The sequence below is a fragment of the Podarcis raffonei genome, chromosome 8 (assembly GCF_027172205.1).
Source record: "Podarcis raffonei isolate rPodRaf1 chromosome 8, rPodRaf1.pri, whole genome shotgun sequence".
Taxonomy (NCBI): domain Eukaryota; kingdom Metazoa; phylum Chordata; class Lepidosauria; order Squamata; family Lacertidae; genus Podarcis; species Podarcis raffonei.
Genome location: NC_070609.1, coordinates 90,209,697 through 90,227,472, shown reverse-complemented (window position 1 = coordinate 90,227,472; position 17,776 = coordinate 90,209,697). Strand labels below are relative to the sequence as shown.

Below are 17,776 nucleotides of genomic sequence, written 5' to 3'. Positions count from 1 at the left end.
GTTTCTTTCGCTCTGGCTGGGCCAGGTCAGGTGGGCTGGGCTGCTGTTTGGGTTTGTTTTTGTTTCGCTGCAGGGGGTGTTGCTTTTTTTGTCTCTTTCTTTTGGATTTTGTGATTGATGTGGAATGTGCGCATATTTTGATGTTTTATTTATTGCTAATGACTCATTTCGTAATGCCGCAGTTATGCGTTTTTTCATGTTGTGAGCCGCCTTGACCTGTAGAAAGGCGGTAGATAAATAAAAGTATGTATATCTGCATGTATGTGCGGGTTCACCGCGTCAGAGGGTGCCACGGGCTGGCCGCGGCTTCTCGAGAAACCGGCCTCAGCAAAAAAAGACACGCTGAAGGCGCCATTGGGCGCTTCCCCGCCCCGCCTCCTTTGGCCCCCGCTTATCTGGCGAGGGCGAGATGCATGCTGGGAGTTGCAGTTTATGGGAAGGACTACTGCGGCGCATGCGCCGACCAGGAAGCCCTGGCAAGAGGTCGCTGCGCGCAGCCAGACAGGTGAGGGGCTGCAGTTGCCGCAGCGGCAAAGGGGGGCTCCGCGGCGGGGGCGGCCGCGCCCTGGACGGCAAAGGGGTCAGAAGCCTTTTGTCCCGGGCGGGGCTCCTCGTCCGCAGGCGCCACCAGGTTTCGGGACCTCCTGTCCGGCTGCCCCTCGCGCAGCGCCCGCCTGGGCTGCTGCCGCCGCCGCCGCTTCGCCTGCCGAGCGAGATCGGGGGCAGCAGCAGCAGCGACACTGCGAGCGCGCAAGTTGAAGGGCACGCCGGCCCTTTCATGCAGCAGTGACGCGTGTTTCGTGGAAGGAAACTCGCGGCAGGCAGGCTCGGCGCCCCTCCGCGGCCGCGCACTCTCCACTTTTCGTACCTCTACGGCCACGCGCACCTGCTGAGGCCGCCGCGCTGCCCCCTGGGAGCTGTAGTCCGCGCGCCTACCTGGGCTGGAGGCCGCCCGGCGGAGGGCGGAGGTCTGCCGCTTCCAGGCGCCTGACCGCCCCCTCCTCTCTTGGGGGTCTCCGGGGGGAGGCAGCAGGGGCACCGCCCCCCCCCCCCCGCCGCGCGACGCAACCTTCCAGCTCCGAGGCGGCCTTCGCCCTCGGGCGCCCTCCAAATGGCTCTTCCCCTCAGCCCCAGACAGGGAATTGGCTTGTTTTCTTGCCTTTCCTCCGAGGCGCCGCATCTAGTTCTCTCCCTTGCTTGATCCTCACAGCAGCCCTGCGGAGTAGGTCGGGTTAGGCCAGGGGTCTAACACTTTCAGCAGGGGGCCAGTCCACTGTCCCTCAGACCTTGTGGGGGCCGGACTATATTTTGAAAAAATAAATAATGAACGGATTCCTATGCCCCACAAATAACCCAGAGATGCATTTTAAATAAAAGGACACATTCTACTCATGTAAAAACACCCTGATTCCCAGACAGTCTGCGGACCGGATTTAGAAGGCGATTGGGCCGGATCCGACCACCAAGCCTTAGTTTGCCTAGCCCTGGGTTAGGCCAAGAGGGAGCAAGTGGCCGGCTGGCCCAAGGTCACCTGGTGAACTTCATGGCTGAATGGAGATTGTCCCATAGAATCAGAATGGTAGAGTTGGGAGACACCCTGAGGGACATCTAGTCCAGCCCCCTTTAGTGCAGGTCTCTGTCCCAAGGCCCCTAGGCCTGGCGCCACACTGGCTCTCGGATGCGGTTTTGGCCATCAGCCTCTGTGTTATGGGCTCAGCTCCAGATTGCTGCCATTCCAGATGGACGCTCTGTTCCAGCAACATCTGGCGGGCAACAGGTTGGTGAAGACTGTCCTAGATCTGCGAGTAGCCCCATATTCTTCCCTTCAGAAAACCTGCCTGTTCTCTTGGAGCCCAGCACTCTTTGCTCCTGTCCCTGCTTCTGCGCCCTTAGCAGCAGGTTACCCCAATGGGGGAAGGCCCCACTCCGCCCCCCATCACTGAATCTCCATGCTAGGAAAAGCACCACTTGCTCATTTCTGCATTACAGCAGTGGAGGGGGGGCGGGGAGAAGGTTCTGGTATAAGGATTTGCTTCCTCTGTAGGTTTCAGGCTATCTGTGCCAAGACCAATCCCCTCCAAGACCAATCTTCTCCTTGAGGAAAAGAGAGAGATGAGGTTTGGCAAAGGGGGGGGGGGTGTCTGCCACTCCCAACTCTTCAATTATTGCTCCCTTTTTGCAGCTGGAAGATTTTGGCCCCATCCATGCTGTCGTTTCATGTGCATAGTGAACTGCCTGTACTCTGTTGTCCATACAATATTTTTTATATTTAATTTTTTATTGGTTTTATAGACTTAACATAAAATCCAATTTATACACTTCTCTTAAAAATTCAACTTCCCATTCTTACATTCATTATTCCCACTCCCCACAAACAATTACTTGCTGTCTTATGCTCAATACTTATTACTATATCTTTATATACATTATACATTTATATACTATATACATTTCTTTATCTACTTTTTTTCTTACTATCCTTCCCTTGCTTATACTTCAAGACCTGCTCATGATTACATTTGGCTAGAGGAATTTCCATTCTTCCATACTTTTTTCTTCATTTTGGTCTTTTATTTTCGCCATCAATCTTGCCATCTCCACATAGCCTATTAACTTCAAAACCCGTTCCTCTTTTATTGGTATCTTGCCTTCTTTCCATTTCTGTGCGTACAGAACTCTGTCTGCTGTGGTTGCAGATATAAACAAATGGACCGTCTTTTTTAGGACTTCAAATCCTGTTATTCCTAATAAGACTGCTTCAGGCTTCTTGGGAATAGTGATTTTAAAAATCTTTTTTAAGTCATTATGTTTCGTTTTCCAGAAGCCTGTTGCTTTTTTTACAAGTCCATCACATATGGAAAAAAGTCCCTTCTGCCTGCTGGCACTTCCAACATTTGTTCAACACAGTCTTGTACATCTTGGCTCACTTACTCGGTGTTAGGTACCACCTGTATATCATTTTCATTAATTTTCATTTAATGTATAACATGCTGTGAATTTCATATCTACTTTCCATAATTTTTCCCATGCTGCTATATCAATATTATGAGACAAGACCTTAGCTTATTGCATCATTGTTGACTTAGCCAGCCTATATTTTGTTTCCCATTCTAACAAGAGCTTGTACATTTTTGAAATCAATTTTTCTTTGCCTTCTTTGTTTTGCAAAACCAAGTTTCTTATCTTTCTTAAATAGTTCATTTAGCTGATGGTACTGAAACCACCCCATTACCCACTCCTGGAATTATTCTTGTTTTTTCAGTTTGCAACCCCCCATAAGAGAATTTTAATACACCCCGTAAGTATCCCATCCTGCTCTCATATTTAATTCCTGGTGGGCACTTGCCTCCAATGGAGATAACCACCATGGTCTTTTCCTTTCTAAAATATCTCTATATTGGGTCCAAACACCATATAGGCTTCTTATAACATGATTTTAAAATTCTTTTCATACCATAAGTGGGTGTGCCACCCATAACCTTCTAAATCCAACTGTCTAGTGTTGTTCATTGTTAGCCATTCCTCCAACCAGGTTAAACATGAAGCTTCATAATACAATTTCAAATCCGACATCGAGAATCCACCTCTTTCCCTTGCATCTATTAATATTTATATTTAATTCTTGGTTTTTTTCCTTGCCAGATAGAGAGTTCTTTTTGCCATTGTTTAAGACAACTCATTTTATGTATTACTGGGATGGTCTGAAAAAGAAAACTCAAGCAGTGTATTCATTTTTATGGCAGAATTTCTTCCCAAACCTCTATTCTTACCCATCTACACAAGTCAAATTTCATGTTGTTCCACACTTTAATGTAGTTATTTTCATACAACATTGCATTTTTACTTGTTATCCAAATACCTTTCTACCTTTAAGCCACTCTTTGCTTGTAATATTTTATTTGTTTATCTATATTTTTAACCAACATTTTTGTTTTATCCTTATTTATATAAAATCCTGCAAGATCACCATACTGCTTTATCATTTTTAATATCTACATTTTCCACATTACATTTTAATACCTTCATTACATTTGTCCAGAAAAAGAACTACATCACCTGCAAATGCCCTTAATTTATAATTTTGTTCTCCTAATTGGACATCCTGTACCTCTGTACTTTCTCTTATCTTTCTACATAATACTTCTAATATCAAAAGAAACATACAACATTCTCCTCCGAATCACGGTCTTCCCACACTTTTCCCTCCCTCCCTCGGTCTGGATTTTCTCACCAGAGTTTTCCTTCTCCTGGATGAGCTTAGGTTGTGGATCCCTGAGGTGAAGCTTCTGCTTTTGTACTTCAGTCATTCTTTGCATAGAGGCACCTTCGTAATATGGGGCAGGGCTCCATCCAATCTCTGCCATGCCCCTCTTCCTCCTCCTCCTGCATTTTCTTGCCAGGTCCTTGCACATCATTTCTAGCCATTGATCTTTGAGTGAAATCCTTCCCTTGTCCGACTTCTGATGCCACCCAGGTGCCTTTGCCCTAATTCCGTGTGAACTGCCACTGTTGAAAAGTATTTGTATTCAAGGTATTTGAAGAAGAATATTCAGCAGGACTCCCCTTCTTGGCCTTCAGCAGCTGGACTCAACAGATCTTTGACTGCCTCTCAAATGTGGTGCTGTGCCTCCAGAGCAGCTTCCTTCCCTACAAAGGGGAATTGCATTGCAGTATTTCCTAGTGGCTGCTCTTCCTCTTCCGGCAGCCCCTTGGACTGCTTTCTCTGAGCCTGCTTTCTCCACCTCCCTGCAGGTGTGGATGCTGTGCCAGCTGCAAATACCCCTTCTGGTGGGTCTTAGGCCAAGCTGGAAGAAGTTAGGGTCCAGGTGTGTGTCCCACCTGAGCGGGGCCATGAGGCTGGTCCAGTTCCATCCTAAGGAGTCTGCGGCAGAGCCCCGGATCGGGCTGGAGAAGGATGGAGGGGACGTGGTGGACCTGAACGCCTTTGACCCCTCTCTGCCCAGCAACATGCGCGCCTTCTTGGAAGGAGGAGATGCAGTCCTCGCTGTTGCTAAAAGGTACCTGGCAGTCTTCAGGGTCATAAAAGAACCTGCTGGCTGGTGGAGGGAGGAAGCCAAGGGGAGCAAAATCTGGGTCATTGGAGCTTTGGGGTGGGGCAAAGGGTGGTGGAGGAGGAGGAGGTGGAGAGCTGTTAGAATAAGGAATGGGACAGGGCCAAGCAGGGTGGTTTTGTGAAGGGTTCACTGAAGCCTCCACACCAGCATGGGAGACCCTCAGGCCCAGGCAACGCCCTCGGTGGCCTTGCTTCACACCCTTGGGGAGTGTTTTTGCCTGCCTAGAAGGTGCCTTTGTCTTGAAATGAACTCTGGTCATTGCTTGTGCTTGCCTGGGTGCAGGATTGAGAGGCGTGTGTGAGTGCATGCAGAAACTTGCTTAATGTACAAAGGTTGCATTTTTATTCATTACTGCACCCACTTTTGCCGCTGGCCCCATCTGCGACTGGCAGGTGGCTCCCCCAGGTTGTTGAGAAGGGAATGTGGTCCTGAGGCAGAGAAAGGCCCCCACCCCTGCTGTAAAAACAAGGCCCATGCCCAGGGTCTTAAGAGTAGTATCCAGCGACTGGGTTGCTGTATCTACCTGAGACGAAGAACGAGATGGTGTCCCCACCTTTCAGGCCTCGAAGCTGACTGGGCTGGTGCCTCCTGCTACAATCCTGGCAACAGGGCAGTGTGTCCTGTACCACACCTGAGGAAGTAGGCTAGCTATGGGGTGCAGGCAGGCTGCATGGCACACGCAGCTCTGTTCTTTAACTTTGGGGTTGCCAGCATGACACCCATGGGCACATTGGCACCCTAGAGGTCTTTTCCTGGCACTCACAAAGCCTCTGATTCTCTCCCCTCCCCCTTGGTTGTGAGGTGGTGTTTATATTTTCCTCCCTTTGGTATGTAGAGCTGAAGGAAGAGCAACATTTTCCCACTTCTGCTTTCAGCTCTATGTGTTTTTCAAGGCTCAGATTAAATCTGTTGGATCCAACTTTTACCCAGATCCCTTGGGAAAGCAAAGCAGGGGCACACACACTTTCTCAGAGAAGTGTGCACTGATCCTGGGCAAGGGTGGTGGGGATGGAACAGAGAGGGTGGTACCCATAGCTTTTACTTAGAAATCCAAATCTGCTCACAGGCATAAAAAGGTTGGCAAGCCATCTAACAGGAGGTTACAGGCAGGGGGTTGAGGAGGAATAACTAGCAGGGCTGTCAGCCACCCAGCAGCAAATCGCACTGCCTAACGGAAGGGGTGGCTAGTCTGTGAAACAGGCTTGCCAGGCTTTGGAAACAACAAAGGAGATTTCAAAACCTGCTTGCAATGCTGAAGCTACAGCAAGCTCTCGCTCTCTGCCACCTTGCCTGACACTGTCTGGGGTCCCCACTTGAGATGCCTCTGTCTCCATCTTCTGCCCACAGAGCGCAGGAGTCTGGCCAGCATGTCCTTCCCCGATCCAAGGTGACCCTCTTGGCTCCTGTCACGAACCCAGACAAGGTGATCTGCGTTGGGATGAACTATGTGGATCATTGCCTGGAGCAGAATGTCAAAATCCCCAAGGAGCCCATAATCTTCAGCAAGTTCAGCAGCTCCATCGTGGGTCCCTACGACAACATCATCTACCCAGCAGAGAGCGAAGTAAATGGGGTTGGGTTTTCCAAGACTATCTGGGGACCCAAGGTTGAAGAATACTGCTGTGACCCTTCCTTAGCCTAGAATCCTGATGGGTTAAGAACATAAGAGCCTGCTGCATCAGGCCAAAGGGGACTCATCTAGTCCATCATGCTTTTCTCACTGTGGCCAGCCACATGTCTGTGAGAAGCCCACAAGCAGGACCCGACTGCAAGACTGCTCTCCCCACCGTTGTTTCTGATGTCCAGCTGTGGAGGCAGAGCTTAGCCATCATGGCAGGTAGCCTTTGATAGCCTTGACATAAGAAGAGCTTGCCAATGGTTCATCTTTAGTCCACCATCCTGGTCTTACAGTGGCCAGACATATGCCCATGGGAAGCACACAAGCTTAGTGGTGTCCTAATTTCACTAGGGGGATGGCTTGCACAAGAGAAGGTATGGGGAGCCAGAATGGTACTTGTGGCCCCAGTGCTATCAGTTGCACCACAATAAGAGCTTGGCTGCTGGATCAGACCAAAGACCCATCTAGTCCAGCATCTTCTTCTCACATTGCCTAGCCAGATGCCTCTGGGAAGCTCGCAAGCAGGACCTGAGGACCATAGCAGCACATACCCCATGGGCAATTCCCACCAACTCCAATAAATGCCATGGGTGGCCTCCTGAAGGCAGCATGGAACATTGGGAGAATAGTCCAAGTCAGGTTCCTGTGTTTCTTCTCTCTGCTGGCCTTGCTAGTCCAGCACTGATCTATCAGGTGCCAAGACTGACCTTGCCTGTTCCCTCTTCTAGCAAGTGGACTGGGAGGTGGAGCTGGCCTTCATCATTGGGAAGAAAGGAAAGCACATTCAGGTAAGCCAGATGTCAGCAATTTGCACCACATAGGGACCTGTGGTTTTCTTTTGGTCTTATAGCTCTCCCTTTCCCGGGTGCCCAGGGCAGGGAGCTGCAGAATTAACACTGCACTGCAGGTCTGCACATATCTACTCAGAAGTAAGTTCCATTGTTTTCTGTGGTATAGCCAAGTTAGTGGGTGCAGGATTGTAGCCTAAAATGGCTGTGTTGTCGGTATCTAGCACCATCCATGTCTTCAACGCTTTGCAGTTTCATAAATAATAAAAATTGCCTTGTAATTTTACCAAGGTGTTCATAATCGCATAACTACTGCTCACGTGACAAAATTTGGGACTATGTCCTGAGCATCCAGTTCCTTCCTGCCATTTAAAATTTAGCAAAACCTGATAGTGCATCAATCAAAACACCACAGTTCCATAAAGCATCTGGTCTTGCAGTTTGAAAGGAATGCCATAAATTGGGACTGAAGCACCAGCATTATAACCATTAAAACTAACACAATAAACACTACGTCTGAATGCAGCCCTAGATTACATCCCGAGTGGGAAGTAAGGCCTGCCCCCATTCAGGAATTTCCAAAGATTCATTCAGTGGTATTTATTAGTTTAGTATTACATTTATATCCAACCTTTCTTCCAAGGAGCTCAAGGTGGTGTGCATGGGTCTCCTCATTTTATTCTTGTGCATATGATAACCAGGTTTGATGTGTAAAATATTGTTAAGCACAGGAGAGAGCGAAGAAAGGGTAGAAAAGGAATATGCCAGTGCAGAAGTGGGGAGGAGGAGAAGAATAAAGCCATACCATTAGCAAACACAAAATAGCCTGTTAGTTCCCATGGCAATATCACTTGATAAAGGAAGTGCCCATTAACCTTTTCTTCTCCAGCCCCCAGTTTCACAGCGATATTGTTGCATCTTGCTTCTCTCCTCCAGGAGTCAGATGCCATGAGCCATGTAGCCGGGTTCACCGTTGCCCATGATGTGAGTGCCAGAGACTGGCAGATGCAGAAAAATGGAAAGCAGTGGCTTCTGGGGAAGACCTTCGACACCTTCTGCCCCCTGGGACCAGCCCTGGTCACCAAGGATTCCATCTCAGGTTTGGAACCAGCAATGACACCGCCCCCTTTTTCTTTTTGCCTCCAGGGTTTGAGGAGAGGACAAGCCTGTCTCAGGACCCCTTCCCAGCTGCTCGAGAGTAAATTTTGCATCTCCTAGAACCCTCTTGGGTAACCTTTGAGTCACCTGAGGACCATCAAGGCTCTCTGACCAAGCTCTGTCCTCTTCCTTCTTCTTTAATCACTGTTGCTCCTGCCTGCCTTGATTTCTTGGCCTACTGTTCATGGTGTATCCATCTGTGCAGAGATGTATTTTTTTGGTTTGAGGTTGCAGAAATGTAATGTCCTTACAATAGAAGTACAGATGGGAAAACATCCAGGGTCACGTGTGCACCACATGCCTGCACCCATAGTCTGAATAAGTCATCAGTTGTGCTGACTCAACTGCACTGAATTTTTTTTTAATTGCTGCAGTACTTCAGTGGAGGTGGGTCAAACATGCCCAGGGGTTCCACAGTATCACTTGTTGAGTGTTCATCCTGATAACGTTCACACGGAGGTGGTACAACATTGGTGGCCAGCGGTGCTTCTCCTGCGCTTTCCAGTGCAGTTTAGAAAAGTGGTGGGAAGGCTTAGCCTTTTATCTATGCTGCCTGCTTGTTTTTGTATTTCTGTACATTCTTTTATTCTCAATAAAATTGTATAATTATTATTATTATTTTAAAAAATGAAGTGATGGGATGATTGCATTGCAAAGTGCAGGATTATAACCAAATTTTGTGTGAATAAACAGCCCATGTGAAATAAAAAAACCCCTCCTTGGTACTGTCCCAGGCTACTGATCTCTGTAAGGGCAGTTTTCCACATTGCCTCACTTCAGCAAGAACAGTCTGAGTCTCAGCAGCTTCTCAGGCCTCTGGATGTACAGCCCAACCTATGATGACCATCCGGCAGGTTTGTTAGCTGGGTGCATCTCTTTGATGTGAAGGGGATGCTGCCATGGGAACACACACTAGTTCCTACTGGACTGCAGCTGCATTGCAGCCAGAGGTTTCTAAAGTGCTTGCAGTAAGGTCTGTGCAGTTACGATGTACATTAATACCACAAGTGCCCCGCAGTTGAACAGATAAGACTGCGGGGCTCCATCGTTCTTTCCTGATTTTAGCACAGAATACTTTTGTTAGAGCAAATCCATAAGGGCCTTATGAGGAAGTGGCTGCAGCTCAGTGGTAGAGCATCTGCTCTGCATGCAGAAGGTCCCAGGTTCAGTCCTCATCATCTCTAGGTAAGGGTGGGAATGCCCTCATCTGAACCCCTGGAGAGCCCCTGCTGGTCAGGATAGGCAATGCTGAGCTAGGTGGACATAGGGAAACTTCTGTGGGATAGCTCACGTCGGTAGAGCATGAGACTCTCAATTACAGGGTCATGGTGTTTGAGCCCCACTCTGGGCAAAAAAATCTTGCATTGCAGGCAGTTGGACTAGATGACCCCCATGGTCCCTGCCAACTCTGCAATTCAATTATTCCTGTGTTTCCAGAAGGATGCCCCATTTTCATAAATGCTGTACCTTCTCTTTTCATGTTGCTCTCTGCTCTTGTTGCTACCACCAGACCCCCACAACCTGGGCATCCGCTGTCGAGTGAATGGGGAGCTTGTCCAGAACAGCAGCACCAGCCAGTTGATATTCAAGACGGAGGCACTTGTTGCATGGGTTTCCAAGTAGGTGCTCTCCATGACCCCCGTCTCCTCCTCAACTACTGTTATCTATGCTCTGGTAACCTCGAGGTTAGATTACTGCAATGCGTTATATGTAGGGCAGCCTCTGATGACAGTTCAGAAACTTTAACTGGTGTAGAATTCAGCAGCTGGGTTGCTCACTGGGGCAAGACAGTGTGAGTGACTACATCAATCCTAGCTGCCAATTCGTTTCCAGGCCTAATTCAAAGTGCTGGCTTTGACCCATAAAGCCTTAAATGGCTCAGGACCACAATATCTCAAGGACCGCCTTTCTCCATATGAACCTACCCAGACCCTGCATTCATCCTCTGAGGCCCTTCTTCGTGTGCCTCCTCCAAAAGAGGTCCAGGGGGTGGCAACATGAGAACGGACCTTTTCTGCAGTGGCACCCTGCTTGTGGAATGCTCTCCCCAGGGAAGTTCGCGTGACGCCTTCATTATACACCTTTAGGCGTTGGGCAGAAATGTTTCTTTAACTAGGCCTTTGGCTGATTGACAACCAATGTCATTTTAAATGTGTTATGGGATGGGGAGGGGTGGTTATTTGTTTGTTTTGTTCTTATACTTGTTCTTAATATGCATTTTGGGTTTTTATCCAGTATTTTTATGTTGTGAACTGGCCTGAGATCTATAGGTGGTATACGGTACCAAATTAATGACCGCATTTTTCCGCATATAAGACTATATTTCCCCCCTATTTTTTCAAGTTTAAAATTGGGGGTCATCTTATACACGGGTAGTGCATATGGGGGATTTCTTTATTTGGAGTCCCAAAACATAGAGGTCATGTTATACACGGGGGCGTGTTATACATCGAAAAATACGGTAAGTATGCCTTCAGTATCCCTAGAGCGTCTCCAACCTCCCCCCCCCCAATTGTTGAACCTGGACACTGAGGTCCACCTCTGAGGATCTTCTGGCAGTTCCCTCATTGTGAAAAGTGAAGTTCTGGGGAACCAGGTAGAGGGCCTTCTCAGCAGTGGCACCTTCCCTGTGGAATGCCCTCTCATCAGATGTCAAGGAACTACACAATTTTTAGAAGATATCTGAAGATATCTGATTGTATCAGGAACTTTTTAATGTTTGACATTTTAGTATGTTTTTATATGTGCTGGAAGCCGCCCAGATGGATGGGGTATAAAAAAATTAAATTTTAATAATAAATCTTGCTCTGGCCTGTTTTTGGCAGGTTCGTCACCCTATACCCAGGAGATGTCTTCCTCACGGGGACTCCCCCGGGTGTTGGAGTTTTCCGGAAGCCCCCCATCTTTCTCAAGGTGAGCCCTGTTCCCAATTAATTTGTAGGCTCTGCCAACATCTTCCCTGGTTTGAGCTCTTTTGATTGGAGGATTGGCAGGGCTGCTTATTTTCCCTTTGTAGCATTTAGACATTCTGAACAAGGCAGCAGCTGTGAGGTCATCCCATAAAGCCAATAGACTAGCCCTTCAGTCCTTTGGCCTCTGGCTGGGCATTGCAAGGGCCACAGGAAGGTACCAGATCTTCCTCTCTGAGGGCCAAGAGACTTTTGACCTTGGAAGGGCAGATCCCTCTGCATTGCTTGGGGAGCAGATGCCTCCACTGTGGGGCATAATGCTTATCAAGGGGTGGATCCAGCACCTCCTGTTCTCTCAACACTGGAGAGGAAACTCAGTTGTATGTTGGGAGATTCAGCACAAAGAAAATAATGTCCTCCTTTGCACAGTGCAGAGTTAAATGATGGGACTCGCTCCCACAAGAGGCAGCGATGACCAACAATTTATGGAGGATAAGGCTATCAAGGGCTAGTGGCCATGACGGCCATGTTGTGTGCCTGCTGTTGGAGAAAATTTGCCTCTATGCCAGTTACTTGGACACACAATGGGGCGAGTGCTGCTGTTGCACTTGGAGTCCTGTGAGGATGGGGCCCCTTTGGGGTGTAGTAGGTGCAGTGTAAGGTTACCAGATTTCCCCCCCAAGAATCTGGGGGACACTTTTTTTTTGAAGAGAAAAAAAAAGTTATTTTAAACAGTTTGGTTTTGTTTTTTTAAAAAAGAAGTAATACCTTCTCTTCTGTGGTCTCCTCTGTCATGCGGTCTTCCTCTGGGTCCCAGCCTGCTCTCGGAGCGCTAGCTGCCGTGGAGTAGGCTTGGGTCAGGCCTGGGCTTGGCCATGTGTCCTTGCCCTCTTGGTGCTCTCCTACCTCTCCTCAGTAGTGGTGCCGGCACTGGCATGGCAAGGTCGGGGCTCCCCTCTTTTTTCTCCTTCCTCTTTCTCTCTCTTCCTTCTCCTCTCCTTCTTCTCTCTGCGTCAGCTCCAGGGTTTTCCTGGCCTTGGAGCACTGCTGGGCAGTTGGCTGGTTGCTCTCGCTCCCGGCTCAATTTGTGTCGTGGGGGTGGGGGTGGGGGGTCAGCAGTTCCCCCAGTTGACGCGTTGGGTGTCCCTGGTTCCCCCTCGGCAGCGGCAGTCTCAGCAGCAGTCTGCCAGCCTGGTAGCGCAATTGGCTCTGGCTGGCTTCAGGGGTTGCTCGCTGTCGTGGCATCCGCCATTTTGCCTCGCCGGAAGTCCCCATATGATGTGTCTCATGCCGCTGAACCAATCATGCAACATTCATTCCCTACTAATGAATCTACAACACTTAAAATTTAAATCTGGAGACATTAAATGAAATCCGGGGACATTCTGGGGATGGATTTTGTCCGGGGACAGATTTGTGAATCTGGGATTGTCCCTGGGAAACGGGGATGTCTGGTAAACATAGTGTAGTGAATCCCCCCCCCCCTTATTCTCAGTGAGAGGGAAATAACTGTACTGCAGGTGGGGCTGGAGCAAGAATGGATGCAAAGCTCATCTGCCTCCACTTGTGCCCTGCTGGCAAGAGCCCAGCAGAGTATGTGGTGGTTCATCCAACTTTGCCTGCCCACCCTTAACAAAATAATTCATCTTTACCCTACAGATGCCCTATTAGCAATTGGCAACAGCATTTAGCATTTAGGGAGGGCAGTCAAAGCTCCTGTTAAGGGCTGAACACCCAAATAAACTTAAATAAAGTTGGTTTTTATAAGGAAATGTAGCCATACCAAATACTTTGTGGGTTTTTTTGTTTTTTTTTTTTTTTTTGTAATATGCACTTAAAACTGCATGTTTATGATACAGAAACATGCATTTTGATTTGTAAAAAAAAAATGGGAACAAGCTTTGGAGATGGGGTGCTGCACAAGCTAGAAGTCTGCTATTGTCTCCTGTGTCAGTGTTATATTGTTATTGCAACTTAATGTAAGAGCTGCTGTAATTCTCTTGTACCACAGAGGGGAGATGAAGTTCAGTGTGAGATCGATGAGTTGGGAACTATCCGAAACAAGGTGGCATGATGGCATCCTGCTGCATCCATGCAGGTCCTCTGGCCCTGCACAGCTGCAACGGCTCTACTTGAGTCTCCTAATCCAATCCAATCACGGGAACAGATTAAGGGATTTCTGGAATTAAGGGAACAGGGATGACTCCTCCTGGGAATCACAAGAAGATGGAGCCTGAAAAACTGGTTCAACAGCACTGCAATTCCTGGGCACCATCTCAATGAAGAGACATGAAGGGGAGCCTGAGTCTTGCCTTTCCTCTGCCAACCAGAAGAAAGAGGGAGGTCATTCATCGTCTGGTACAGAACAGGCTACAGTGGGTGGGTTTCCCCTTTGTATTACAGAACTCTTCGATTGTTCACTCACAATAAAGCAGCTACTATCAAACTCATTGGGGGTTTGGACATACAACTATTTTTTAAAGCATGGAATTTTGATTCATGGGCCACAGGTTGAAATATCTCACAAAGGGCGTGGAGGTGTTTGACCAATAGCTGTGCAAGGAAGGGTCCCTTCTTCACAAGTAGATACAGTTTTTCTGTGCACAGTATGGTTCTGGCAGAAGCAGCTGCAGGTGCTGTAATTGTTCACAGCCCCTCTGCCTGAAGAGCAAAAAGGGTTCCTAGCTATGAGGGGGGCAGGGAAGCCTGAGGAAGACTTGCTGTAAAGTCCTTGGAATACCTAAAGTTTGGTAACACATCTGAATACTGGCAATTTCAAATGGATTTGGAATGCATAGCAATAGCTATTTCCCTATTTTGCCAACCTTCACTAGCATATGTCCAAAAACACATTTAAGTTACTAGCAATATGCACTGGTGGTGTGCTTGAGTTTCCACTCAAGCCTTCTCTAACCTGCTGTTGTAGGATGCAGGAGATAATGGGAGTTTTAGTCCAAAATACCTAAGGGGCGCCAGGTTGGGGAAGGACAGAGCAGGCACAGTTAAAAATGCAGTCAGAAAATATTGTTTATTACTTTCAAAGTCAGCAACAATGGCTCCCAGGGGTGGGGTGCAATCTAAATTATCTTATAAATAAAACACAAAATCATACGAACTTAACGACAAATGGATTTTAGTTCTTTACAAATTGGCCTCAACACTGGCTCACTGAAGTCCTGACATGAGAGGCAACTTTTCAACTGGGATTTCAAAAGGGTCACACACCTGTGTGAAGACAACTTTCAAAATAAAGTTAGAAGGCGTTATACCCCACCCCAACATATACACCTAGGAAGCAGAAACTACACCTTCTGGATACCATACAAGGCCCCTTGGAAACACTAACTGTAGATAAACTGCTGGATAAATTTCTCCAGCTTCTCTTGGTTCTCTTTGGCATGGAAGGTCTTGGAGAGGTGGAGAATGGGCTCCCCTTGGCCTGCTGCTTCTCTCAGCACCTAGAGTGGAAATTAAAAGAGGGGGGTTTAGCAATCCCATACCCCACCGAAGGCAGATGCAACAAGGGCTTTCTTCAGGTGAGTAGCATCCTATGAAGTGGGTGGGGAAATTCTTTACTGTCACCTCACACATCTTATTGTGTGAGATTCCTGTGGAGAGAAGAGGAGAATAGACACTGAGCAGCTCTTTTCAGAAACAGCAAGGTTTCCCCTGATACTGGCTATCGCAGCTCTCAAAGGCAAGCTGTATAGAAACCCACCAAGACAGGTGGAAGATGAAGGCAAGGAGCTGCCCCTGGGGGTGGCTCTACGCCCTCAGCCTCTGCCTGAGAGTGCCAAGCCAACCCTGGCTGTACATGCACAGGGGGTACATAGATATACATATATCATATCCTCAGTAATCCGGCAAAGGAGAAATCACGGCTAGACTCCACTGGATTTGAAAACACACACAAAATGCACTCAAGCTGTGTAGGTGGAGTGGCTGCAAAAGTATACAGCGCTTTGGCCACGTAGCTGTATTGCAAGGAGTCACCCATGCAACTGCCTGCATTTGGCAAGATGGAAGACAAGGAGTGAGGGTAGCAACAGAGGTATACAAAGTCCCTCAGGGATGGAATTTGAACATGGCCTCCCAATCAGTAGACCATTGCTGGGTGGGATCCAGGACAAGCAGGACCTGAAACTGGGGGAGTATAAAAAGCAGCACAAAGAGATAAGAAACAACCCACATTTTTTGTACTGTGACCAAAGGGGCTTTTGCTTCTTAAATAAAGCAACACTTCCGAGATGCTCAGGAGTGCTGCAAGATGAAATACAGGTGGCAAAATTATCTCAGATTAAGAACTGAATATAGCAAACACCTGAAAATGGATTGTGGAGGGCATGAAAAGGGAGATTCTGGAATGCGATCAAAGACTTTGCAAATTGGAGGGGCAGGCAAGGAAGGGCACTCACCCCCAGTTCCTTGTAGATGCGGACAGAGATGGTAGTCAGAGTTCTGCAGACACATTCTGAAAAAGTACAATGAAATGGACAGAAAGGTTCAATGTGGGAGAGAGGACAGATTCCCTCTACCTCCCAGGCAGGTTTCGAGTCTAGTGGTGGCACAATTGCAGTGAGGTAATGACATCAAGCACTAGGGGGCAAAGTTGGCTTGTAAAAACTAGCTTCTAATCTAGACCCAGGGGGTTATGTTGTGCTGGTTAAAACAATAAAGGAAATGCCATGTCAGAGCTGTTGTAACTAAGAGACTGAACATCAGATCATGAAACCTTCCGTTCAAACATTGTTTCTGTCATCAGCTCACTTGGTGGTCTTCGTGGAGCCAAAGCCTTCCCCCCTCAACTGCAGTTTTGGATAATCGCCCACCACTGGGAGGATTAGAATACAGGATACAATAAGCACTTTGAACATTCAAAACACACTGTGCAAAAGCTAAGTATTGATAAGTGTTTTACTTGCTACATTTTAAGAAGGATGTAAAACAAACCTGGATAGATTTATGGGCAGAAAAAGAAGAGGGTGTTGGGAAAACCTGTGAGGAGGAGGAAGAGTTTAAGGAACTGGGGCCTTTTCAGTGATGAGAAACACCCGTTTAAAAGGGGTGGGGGAAATGGCCTTCATGTATCTAGGCTAACAGCTCTGGTTCACCACTGCCACAGGCCTCAGCATAAGAAAATGGGGTGCTTAAAATAAAAGGGTTTAAGGTAATTTCCCATTTTATGAGGTCACAAAATCCTTGTCCATCAACAAGGGCAGTTAGTTACTATCCTTTGGTATAAAGTTACTTAGGGGTAGCTCTATACTACCAAGTCTGTCTATAGTGGCTTCGCCAAAGTATCTCTGGCAGTTGTGGGACTGGGAAAGGCTCAGGTTTCTCTCTTAAAGTGGAGTTCAAGGCTGCTGACTGACCCACAGCTTGCTTAACTGCAGAGGCTCAAGTCTTGTCACCAAGGAACCAGCAAGGAGGCAACATACCCAGAAAAATACAGAAATGCTAACATGAGAAGAATGCTCAGCTGGTCATCAAAGCTATTAGCATTATCAACAAGTGACCAGGGGCTCCACTCCTGCTTGCTCTGCCTCCCAACCAATCCCCCCACCCCCAAAACCTCACCACCCCCACCCTGCCTCCACTAGCCCATTAGATTGTGTGGGGAAGCTTTCTGGCTTCCACTTCACAGGCCAACCTTGATGGGGGCAGGGCAGCGCACATGTCAATCACATGACATAATTATGATGTTGCAGTGCTGACAGGTGAGTTGCCCACCCCCCTTTGTACCCAAATCCCAACATCATATTTGAAAGGCGGAGCGCAAGATGCTGTTCCATGCCAATTCTTTCAACTTTTTGAGACCTGTCCATTTACTTTTCCTCCCCCTGCCCGTCATGCTGGAGGTCCAAAGGAGTGCCAGCCCTACCTGCCAGAGCCCCTAGTGCCCCCAGACCTCACCACCCTCTCCCCTTAGAGCTTCCTTCCATGAGGTGGCAGCAGGCAGCCAAGACAAGCCACAAAAGAACAGTCACAACAGGCCAGGTCAGCTCTGTCCTGCTCTTTCCCTGCTCCCTCAGTCTCTGCCACTGAGGCTGAAACAGCAGTAGTGAGCTGGGCAATGGCAGCTGCAGAGCAGAGAAGTTGCTGACGAGCTGTCTCAGTTTGTCATGGCTTCCTCCATGGGCTGCCTGCCGCTGCTGCCCTCCATTGCTGCTACTGCCCAGCAGCTCCTAGACTATTGTCATGCTGTAGTTCACAGCACCATTTGTCGGT

General features: G+C 48.0%; 2 protein-coding genes across 9 annotated transcripts in view; one reads left to right on the top strand and one right to left on the bottom strand.

Moving 5' to 3' along the window:
• The first annotated feature begins 410 nt into the window (after nt 1-410).
• LOC128420088 (fumarylacetoacetate hydrolase domain-containing protein 2) lies at nt 411-13,996 on the top strand. Its single transcript, XM_053401516.1, has 8 exons — nt 411-505; nt 4,753-5,018; nt 6,423-6,639; nt 7,422-7,481; nt 8,418-8,580; nt 10,150-10,258; nt 11,465-11,552; nt 13,560-13,996. Exons 1-8 carry the CDS (start codon nt 455-457, stop codon nt 13,620-13,622), a joined length of 1,017 nt encoding a protein of 338 aa, XP_053257491.1. The 5' UTR covers nt 411-454; the 3' UTR covers nt 13,623-13,996.
• A 673-nt stretch (nt 13,997-14,669) lies between these two features.
• The window catches only part of GPAT2 (glycerol-3-phosphate acyltransferase 2, mitochondrial), a 76,103-nt gene continuing 72,996 nt past the window's right edge, over nt 14,670-17,776 (bottom strand). For all 8 annotated transcript variants that reach the window (XM_053401506.1, XM_053401508.1, XM_053401501.1 and 5 more), the window contains 2 exons: nt 15,964-16,019; nt 14,670-15,006 (listed from right to left, as the gene is read on the bottom strand). In XM_053401506.1, coding sequence (XP_053257481.1) covers nt 14,890-15,006; nt 15,964-16,019 — 173 coding nt within the window. In that variant the 3' untranslated portion in view covers nt 14,670-14,889. The remainder of the gene's footprint in view (nt 15,007-15,963; nt 16,020-17,776) is intronic.

Coding starts and splice junctions, on each gene's coding strand:
- LOC128420088 (XM_053401516.1), top strand. CDS start 455: ATGCGCCGACCAGGAAGCCCTGGCAAGAGGTCGCTGCGCGCAGCCAGA. Junction 506..4,752: donor CGCTGCGCGCAGCCAGACAG/GTGAGGGGCTGC, acceptor ACCTCCCTGCAG/GTGTGGATGCTGTGCCAGCT. Junction 6,640..7,421: donor TCTACCCAGCAGAGAGCGAA/GTAAATGGGGTT, acceptor TCCCTCTTCTAG/CAAGTGGACTGGGAGGTGGA.